At 39.5% G+C, this 9,953-nt stretch overlaps 1 protein-coding gene across 3 annotated transcripts in view; it reads right to left on the bottom strand.

Moving 5' to 3' along the window:
- LOC149943309 (uncharacterized) overlaps positions 1 to 2,438 on the bottom strand; it is a 160,222-nt gene extending 157,784 nt beyond the window's left edge. For all 3 annotated transcript variants that reach the window (XM_090177737.1, XM_090177736.1, XM_090177735.1), the window contains exon 1: positions 2,321 to 2,438. In XM_090177737.1, the coding sequence (XP_090033863.1) occupies positions 2,321 to 2,420 (100 nt within the window). In that variant the 5' untranslated portion in view covers positions 2,421 to 2,438. The remainder of the gene's footprint in view (positions 1 to 2,320) is intronic.
- Positions 2,439 to 9,953: the final 7,515 nt, after the last annotated feature.

Here is a 9,953-nt window from a genome sequence, read left to right on the forward strand (position 1 = left end):
AGTTGTCTTCGCGTTAGACAGGAAGAAGGAGGAGGGTTTGGCTGACGGAAGGGGCCACTGCGGCGAAGACCTTTAAACGTCATAGAGCACCAACGACTTTTTCATTTGAGTGGTCCGTGAGCTCTTGTCACGGTTCGGGACTTCACAAAGTACGACAGCCTTCTGGTCGTAGTTTTGTACCTATATATTTCCTAATCCGATATCGTCGAATGAGGTACTCCGACCGTTTTTTTCGGGTCGCTCCGGCGAGACCTGCCCTTCGTGTCGCCAGAGCTATAAAAAGATTTGGCTAGTTGATAAGGGAAAAGAAGCGGCCAGGATGGGCAATCGCTCTCCGCGTTCTCACTCCTGTCTGTCCATCGAATGACGATCGAGAGACTAGGGAGGTTCCCCCGACAAATTAGAATGGAAACTATAGAGATACTGCGGCGACGACGGTGGTTTCGATCGGCGATCTCCGTATTTGATAGGCGCGCTAGTCAGGGACCCGAAAGTTGACCGCTCGCTGCTACCGACCACGCGAAAAAAAAGAGAAGAGGAACTTATATTGACGACATCACGTATAACCCGAGAAGGCACTTAACAATTTCCCAAGCCGCTTTATCGCCTACGCCAACGACCAAAACCTGACAAGGACTCCGCGGGAAGTAATTTTCCACCAACCCCATCTAGCGGTGGTCTATGGCTAAGATCATCGTCTTCTAACTTTGTAGAGCCAAGCTATACGTATGCGGGCCGCGATCTTGATACCCCGTGAATTAAAGAGGAAAGGAAGGACTATGTTGCTTTATCTATATCTTGTTTTTTGCCCCTTCGATTACGAAGATGAGCCCCGAGGTGAAAATAGCCAAGTAGACTACTTCATCTATCGATAGTATCGCGGTACTATCTATCGCGGTAAGGATAAAGCGACTTTACTCCCTTCCCCGCCTTTAGTCGTATCGTCGGGTAACGGTCGGTATTCGACTATCAGAATGGACAAGAACAATGACAATGTTGAAGCGCGGGAAACCAATTCGAAGCGACAAGACTAGAGTTTCCTTGGGAACTGTTCTGGTAGCGCTATCAGAAACTTGAGAACGACCGTGCATGGGAATTGGAGAGAAGCAGTGGCCCTATATATATTCGTCGATCTTTGGGTCATCTTTCCCTAATCGAGTAATCGAGCAAAACGCTCCAAGGTGGTTATCGTTTATTCGGTTATAGAAATCGATTACGTTGGCGTCCTCTATTTCAGCATCATCCATCATTTGGTCCAGCGGAGGAAGTCACGGTAGAAGGCTTTTTTTTTTACTTTCGCATCTTTCACTCCCGTGTTCGATGACGACGTGGCGCGGGGGGGCGCTCTAAGATGAAAGGGGGGGTAAAATGGGAAGATTCGGAGCCAGAGGTCCGAGTTGGGAGGGGAGGAACGGCAGTCGAGAGATTAACGGACCGATTAGAGATTGATCCGATGAAATTCGCAATGTGGGATGCCCTTCTTTCTTCGTTTTGGCGTTTACCTTTTTTTTTCGCGTCCTATGGCGGAATAGAATTCCCAGTAGTTTTATTTCGGAAACGTTAGACTCGTGGAAGTCCGAAAACGCGGCTACTGTTCGACCAGGAGGGGGGACAGCTACTGTTTTCCCAAGACCCGGTTGATCTAATCTCGGGATAAAATTACCTGGACGCGAACTCGAGGAAAAGGTTGATATACGCGAAATTTCATACCTCGACGTTATCCTTCATATTCTCATCGTCAACGCGAGAACTGGTTGAAATTAATAACGATATTGGTAATTTTACACCAGACGAGATAGGACACGATTGAATTGAGGTGACCAGATACGAACTGTTCAAATTGGTCGGACGTTTTCAATAATTATAAGACGGGCTGATCTTAAACTTCCGGAATTTTCCTGACTTCAGTTTACCAAATCAAATCGGCAATTGATTGAAATATTAATACCCTATTAGCAACATAAACACACCAAAATATACCAATAAATTTGTCTTAAATATGCACTGCGTAAGATGGATCCAAACTACATTTTTTGTACTTTTTATATTATACATTTTGAATTTACATAAAACCAGAAGTTTATGATATATATCTTAGAAGAGAAGTATCCATGTACACTATAATAATGTAATAATCTATCCATGATGCTTCTCTCGATAGAAATTTGTTATATACTTCTGACAATAAATGTTAATTCTCTAATTGGTAATTTTTCCTAAAGTGAAGTAGATATTTTCTCGCAGGCGTATTTTTCGGTTAAGAGAACCGATTCGAAATAAGCTTAGAAAAGACGAGAGTGGTCAAGTGAAATGGTCTTACTGGTCATGTGTCCGTTTTCGTATCCTCCGTATTCGCCGTCGATCCGTCCCTTCTTGAGTAGGCCGGCGTGCGTAATGGACGAGCTGGTCAAGCCGACCATGGACGCCCTCTTGGGTGGTCTCCCCGGCCTGCCAGAAGAGAAGACACACCTGTTGACAATTATTCAGGCTTAGCCCTACTAACTCGAGAGGCTCTCACATCAACGACACCGAGCACCACAAATTACGACATTTATACAGCACCATATGAGACTATTCGAACTTCTAAGGCACCCTACCATAGTAATATATGTCCCCAATCCGAGAACAGGTAAACCGGGGGACAATAGAACGGGCCACCACTCGTACAAGGACTGTTACGTTTCCAGTCCGTGAACGACTCAAGTTTTGGACGTTGTTGCGAGAGTTCCCTGAGCGAGATGAGCGTTTCGGCTTAACGGCCTAAGATATAGAGTGTGTGTAACGATGGACTATCGTGTTTTGAAAAACATTGTCAAAGCGATGCCAGCTGGTCCCGCGTCGCGTTCGTGATTTTTTTAAAGCCAATGATTGAAGGGTATCAAATGAGGTATGTAAGCGAGTGTAGGAATCTCTGAGATTGTGTTAAGGACTTACACTGGCAAAGCTTCGCCGTTATATGCCTCTGTCTCGACTCGTCCAGGTAAGCTGCTGGTAAAGTCCGTTTTCCCGAAAGGTAAACGCCTGAAAAAGATGCAAATTTTCAATTCTCTACTATTTTGTACAAATCCGTGCACATTTAAGTCTTTAGATAATCTCCAGTTCATCATGCCAGTCGAACTGAATTAGATAACAAAACTACATTGAACCGAACTGTTTCGGGAAACGGACTTCACCAAAAACATCAAATCACTGGATGATATTTTATTTAACATTCGCGCTATTTTTGTAAGAAATATGTTATAAGTAAAATAGATGTTGTGGTTGCTGGTGAATTTAACTGGGGTTTGACGAGTCGCTTAAGTATAATTTGAAAACCAAAATTAGGTTAGTTTATTTTACCGTTTTAGTCACGTGTCCTTTCTGTAAATAAAACTAAGTAAAATAATTTTAGTTTATTAATTTATTTTTTTTTTCATGTTAGAGATGTGTTATTTAAATGTTATTGTATTTTAAAATTGTATCATTAGTCTATTGTTGTTATAAATCTTTTTAGAATATGTAGGAGTTGGTCTGCCACCAACTAAATCTGAATTAAATTGCTCTCTGTTATTTTTAGTTTTCAAGATTTTGCAGTTGCTTGGTGGAAAACTACCTGGCAGAATCTGCTGAAACTATACCTTGTCACTGAAGTTCATACATTGGAAGTCGTACTCCAACGCTACAAGTTTTAGCAGATTTTGCCAGGTAGCTTTTCCTCGAACCACTGTTGTTGCCCTCAGTGCACAAATTTTTGGAAATACTCATTAAATAAATTTTGATTACATAAAATAATTTATTAATGATTGACTAACATAAATTTTTATATAGTTAATTTTGGTAATAAACAACAATTTACGATTCAAAATAGCTAAAAAAATATGTTTATTATAATTTCTGTCCCTAAAACGACATTGGCGCTAAATAAAAGTATTATCTACCTTCTACAAAGCCACACGTGCAAGTGTCGCGACGCGTTTAACAAATTTTTTAATTGAAAATAAAATATGATCCACCCTGCAAGGAACTGAACCGAAAGTGGGGTCAAATTGCGGCCGTAGGGACACGGGGATGGACGTAAAATGGGAATTGGAGTCTGGTTCCTTTAATATAAAGTAAAGGGGTTCCCGCATTTCTATTTCGTCGTCGTATGGGGCTCTGAAACTCGCATTACGACTGCTTAAAAGCGGAGCCGTACAGTTGGGCTACTTATATGAAAGCAACCATTTTATATGGCAGTACGTCAAAAACGGCGGCCTCCACTAAAGGCGAGCGGGACGGGGCGGGGGATTCGCTCATTTTAATACTTCGGTATGAGCCCGCACACAGTAGCACGCGAATAAGCGCCATAAACCTTCCTGGAAATGCTTTAAAGACGAAAATGGTAACATTACGTTTCCCCTTCGCCCATATAAAACCGGAGTAGGAATAACACAGAGAGAGAGCGAACCCCTTCTCCATTTTAGAGAACTATAATACTAGAAAGAGTGAGTCTTCGCTATGAAATAAACGCATTACGACGGCCGGAGAGTAGAAATCGGCTGCCGCGCGACCTAAGCGCTAAGGCCTAGTAATCGGGCCTTGGCGTTTTACAATCGGCCGCGCGTTACGCGTGCGGAATTGGCGACTACGCGAAATGAGTCAGAGGTGCTTTTATGTTCTCGTTTTCCCTTTCGCTCGTAAAAATTCTAGCGGGCCTCGGCTCCAATTTAACTTCAAAGCGTTTTCCAACATTCGAGTCACCATCCCTAACTTCAATACCCGCGTATTGTTGCTCGCTGTCGTTTTCCGAGTTTCTCGTATAAAGCTTTCGGGGCCCAATGCCTTTCTCGGTTGGCCGGTGGGATCGCAATCATAAGGGTCCTTTCAAATAACATGTACGTCGAGTTTTTATTATTTTTACCGAGACTCTCGCATTCCGACAATTTGACTGCGATTATAAATTTACGGTACCTTCGCCGTCTGCCCTTCACGCCATGCCTCATTATACACCATTAGTAGGTTCGATTTAGAGAGCCTTAAAAAGTTTTAATAGTCTTCCATTTTTGTTATAGAACTGCGGGCGCTATACAAGGGCAGCGTAAATTATATTTATTATTTACTTAATTTCAACTCAATAGTCCTTTAAATAAAAGATCATTCATAGCCGATTGTAGAGTTTGTGCTGCTGCGACTGGATATATAAATGCTTTGTTTATAGTTTATCTTTATACTGACAAAGCTGAGAGTTTTCTATGCATAGATCTGGCAGCATTTTTGAACAGGGGGGCAAGACAGTCAGAGAGGGGTTTATTTAAGCGCCTATTAAAAAGATTTATCCGAATATGCTGAAGATGGCTGAGAAAGTCCCCTAGTGTTGTATAGCGCCATCTTCAGAATAATCGGAATAGAAATCTTAATTAATTATAATTAATTAAAAAATTACTTAATTAATTATTATACTGTGAGTAATTGAAATTTTATTTTGCATTAAAATTCATTAATTGTTGATCAAACTTTATATATTCTTTCAAGTAACCAATAAATGTAAGAATTTATTATGGTATTTCATTATGATCACTATCTTGGTGATGTTTTCGTGAATTGTTCTCTAACACACTACAACGGTAAATTCGCGACCGAAAACTATCGCTACGCCTCCTTTGGTTCGCCATTGAAACTTAGATAGGTAGCTGCTAAAGCCGACGCAATTAGTTTTTCCTAATGATACTTGCATTTTAATATTAATTTTGCATCGTTTACTTATATTTTGATAAGATGATTTCAGAAAAAACGTTATGACTTTTTAATATGTCTGTAGCAGACGCTAGATCATAGGCGCAACCTCGGAGAAGCTAGCACCGTTACGCCACCTAGACCCGTTTCGGTCTAAAAAATGATATATCTACCAAGTACTAACGTGTATATTATCATGTAAAGTACAACGAATAAAACGTCCAAACTGCCCCTCCGAACACTAGGATTTATTTGGATATCTGTCGGTGTAACATTTCATATCAATTTACCCGTCAGCCTAGTTCCCTAACGAGACAGTCAAAGACAAAATTCGAGACAATTTAATGACAAATTTTCAACCGGCAGAACGTTAAAAATAATATATAGGGCTAGATTCGCTTTCATTTCTGATACAATCCGTAAAACCAGCGATGCTAACAACGTCGGAAGCCGCGTAAAGGAGAGACTAACCATCGCCATCTATAGGAAATAATGACACACGGGAGACTCTCACCAGTCGCCACCCGGAAAAATAATAGCGATTTACTTAGCTGGAAACAGAGGCGAGAGAGGCTTCGTTTGTTCCCCTACAATCCGCCAGGCGGCGAGAATCGCGGGGAGAATTTGATTTATAGTCCGAAAGAGTCAGTTTATAAAAAAATCCCAACCGAAACAATTTGTTTTTCTGTCCGTTCCCCGCTGGACCGAGAGTTAAGTAGGGAGATATGGGGAATCCACACCACCAACCTCCCGGATTTTACGCTGTTTAAAGCGAATTTGCGGTTCTGCGAGGCTAAGTATTCTTTGAATCCGAAGTACGCCACTGGAAAATTAGATCTATGCCAAAATAAGACTTAAAAAATATATAAAGCGTAAACTTTATGGGCTGAAATGCTTGTATTGGTCCACCCAAAAAGCAAATTGAAAAGGTTAAAGGTTAAAGGAATCTCGCGCTCGTTGGATCAAAGAATATAAAGCCCCCGGAATGGAAGGATTGATATTATTGGCCGCGTGTTTTGGTTGCGCTTGAAACTTCCGTCAAAGCAAATTAGAGTAACCGGAAAAGGTTAACGCCACAGGGTCTCTCTTTAAAAACGAGAGGCGCAAAAGTTCCACTAGACGGAGGGTCACGGAGCTACACCTTCCATTCCTGGGGCTTTATATTCTTTGGTTGGATTGTAAAAGCTAGGAGCAACAAACACAAGGAGAACGCAGCTAGCCTTTAAACACGCTAAGCCAGTGTTGTGTACAAATTTCATTGCGTAACCTCTGGTGGACCACTAGCTTTACGCTGAATGTTTTACGGGCGGGAGGAAGACAATTTCCGAATTTTCCCCTTCCGATGGCAGCAGGTGCTAAAGCGTCTAACCAATGAAAAATGTACTTAAGAAAATGCACGACTTTTGACGGGTTGCATTCTCCTTGGGTGGGTTGCTGTGTTTGTTGCTCCTAGATAAAAGGCTCCAACTTCCGCTAACAAGTAAGTTGAACGCCTATTTCGTCACGCGTTGGAAGGGACGCAATTTACGTCACATCCTTTGAACAAGTTTTCATGGCATACTTACGTTTGTAACGTATGGTTATAGCTATCGGTTGAACGCTGGTTGGGCGGTTAATTTTCGATTACGGCGGTGTTGTAAGGTTGTCCTTTCTTTCAATAAAGAAAGCGGAAAACGTGGGTATTGGGATTTGAACCTTTACATTATCCCCTATTTCCCCGGTACCAACACGAAAGCTATTTGTATCGGGAAAGCGAAAGGCCACTAAAACTTAATGGGCGAGAATAAAAATTTATCCATTGCCGAAAGGAAGAGAGAGATGGCGGGATCTGGAAACGTACGCGGCCCCATCTAGTTGTTAATTACGAAGAGCAAAACCCCGAAGTTTTATTTGGTCTTATCGTACCTTCCCCGAATTCGCAGTGGGAGAACAAAAGCTCGTTTTATACCCCAAAGTTCCCCCCTTTTTCCGTTTTCGCCTCTTCTTTTAGTTAAGCCTTGGTCCGACCTTATTTCGCAGGTAATAGCGTCTAGCGAAAGCGGGCACGCCGGCCGGGTTGGGGACAGGCCAAGGCCCGAACTCTGGGCTCCATAAAAGACTGTTAGTTTAGGGGAATAAACATAGGGCGCTGCTATACGGTTCTACTTTTATACGTTTCCCATATATAAAAAGTAATAAAATATCCGGGAGGGTCGCCTCGTCCATCCCCTTTATACGATGAACTCTGTCGACTGGACTATGGCGGATAATGGATTTTTTTTACATCTTCGAAATAAAAACCGTCGTTTCTATATTTGCTTACAAATAACGCTCGTTTCGATTCCCTTTTAACTCGCCCTCTGTCGGTGATATTTCCAAACTTGGCGTGTTCGCGGATTTGTTTCCAACAAACACAAAAGGGACGCGATCTTCGGTCGCTGTTGACATTTTGACTTACACGCGCGCTTATAAATTTGGCCTTCTAATGATGTTTGAGCGAGGTCATTAGTGGGCCGAGGTCAAATATTACTCCGCCGCCCATATCGAGATAATATTAAACCATTTTCTGGTTTGTTTGATTTGAATTTATTTTGCCTCGCAGCGATTCCAACGATTTTTTCAAACAACTTTTGAAAGGTTGCTTAGGTCATCTGGTAGTTGTAATTACGTCGCGGTTTAAATTGTATTTGGAAGGCGTTAATCGAACTAGCCTCTCGTCGAGCTTGTAGAGATTGTAATTGCTTCGCCTCACTACACGCACGCTTCGCCGGAAAGATATCATTGGAGGGGTAAAGGACAAACATTCATTTTTAAACGTTCCATTTCCTCTAATGATTTTGATATGGAAAAGGGTCGTATTAATGCGAATCCAAAGTTTTATATTTAATTTGATTTGGAAGTAATGGTTAGCGGTAAATGGCCCGAGGTAAATATTTTTAACGCGTTTGGTTAGGTTTCATTGCGTGTTGGATGACTGTTTTAGTAATTACCTCCTAACACGATCTATCTCAAAAGTTGGAATTCATAATATTTTGGCGAAATGATCGTGGATCCTCCCATAAACATTTACCAAATATGTCGCTTGGGTTTAAATATTCTAGATTTTGAAATTAAGGCTCAAATGATAATTGCTTTTAAAGTTTGAACAATACTTTTAATATAATTCGTAACTTATTTTTGTTCGGATATTTTATATGTTAATAGCTGTTTGAACAAAACATAATACACGAAGAATTTTTTCTATAAAATTTAAAAAATAAATATTCTCATTTATGTTTTGTAGAGCTTAATTTACGTGCTTGTATTTTACTGAAGATAAAATCTTTGTTCTTAATACATTTATTATAATTTTTTAATATTTTTCTAATGATCCTTAAAATTATTTATAATTTAACTAGGCTCTTTAAAATTATTTATAATTTAACTAGGCTCTTTAAAATTATTTATAATTTAACTAGGCTCTTTAAAATTATTTATAATTTAACTAGGCTTTTTAAAAATAATTTGAAATTGAACTACGTCCTTAAAATTATTTGAAATTGAACCACGTTCTTAAAATTATTTGAAATTGAAGTACGTCCTTACAAATTATTGGTAATTTAACTATGTTCTTAAAATTTATATGTAATTTAACTATGTTCTTAAAATTTATTTTTAATTTAATGTTGTTCTTAAAATTAATTTTTAATTTAACTATGTTCTTCAAATTAATTTTTAATTTAACTATGTTCTTCAAATTAATTTTTAATTTAACTATGTTCTTCAAATTAATTTTTAATTTAACTATGTTCTTCAAATTAATTTTTAATTTAACTATGTTCTTCAAATTAATTTTTAATTTAACTATGTTCTTCAAATTAATTTTTAATTTAACTATGTTCTTCAAATTAAATTTAATTTAACAACGATGTCTTGAATCGAAAGATTTAACCGTAATTTTAGAATTTCCAATACGATCTGATAGAAATCTAATAAAAAAATTGCCACCATTATTTAAGATAACAGTAATTACCCAATTACATAAGCTATCAACCTTACGTATAGAAATTTCACTTTTAAACTATCGCTCAACCGCGCATTGCCTTTAGGGCTGACGAAAATCCTTATAGAAAAATTTAATCTCCACGTAAAATCAATTAGATAATAGTCTGAGGCAGAATGGCTGGCTGGTTAGTCGGCGCGCGTTAGCTGACGCCTAAATCTCATTTACGAACTGGCGCAAGCAAATAACTACCACCCGCGTCTAAAAAAAACGTTCACGTTTTGGAAATATAGCGAAATAA

This window comes from Leiobunum rupestre, chromosome 6, assembly GCF_980474605.1.
Source record: "Leiobunum rupestre chromosome 6, qqLeiRupe1.1.hap1, whole genome shotgun sequence".
Lineage (NCBI taxonomy): Eukaryota > Metazoa > Arthropoda > Arachnida > Opiliones > Sclerosomatidae > Leiobunum > Leiobunum rupestre.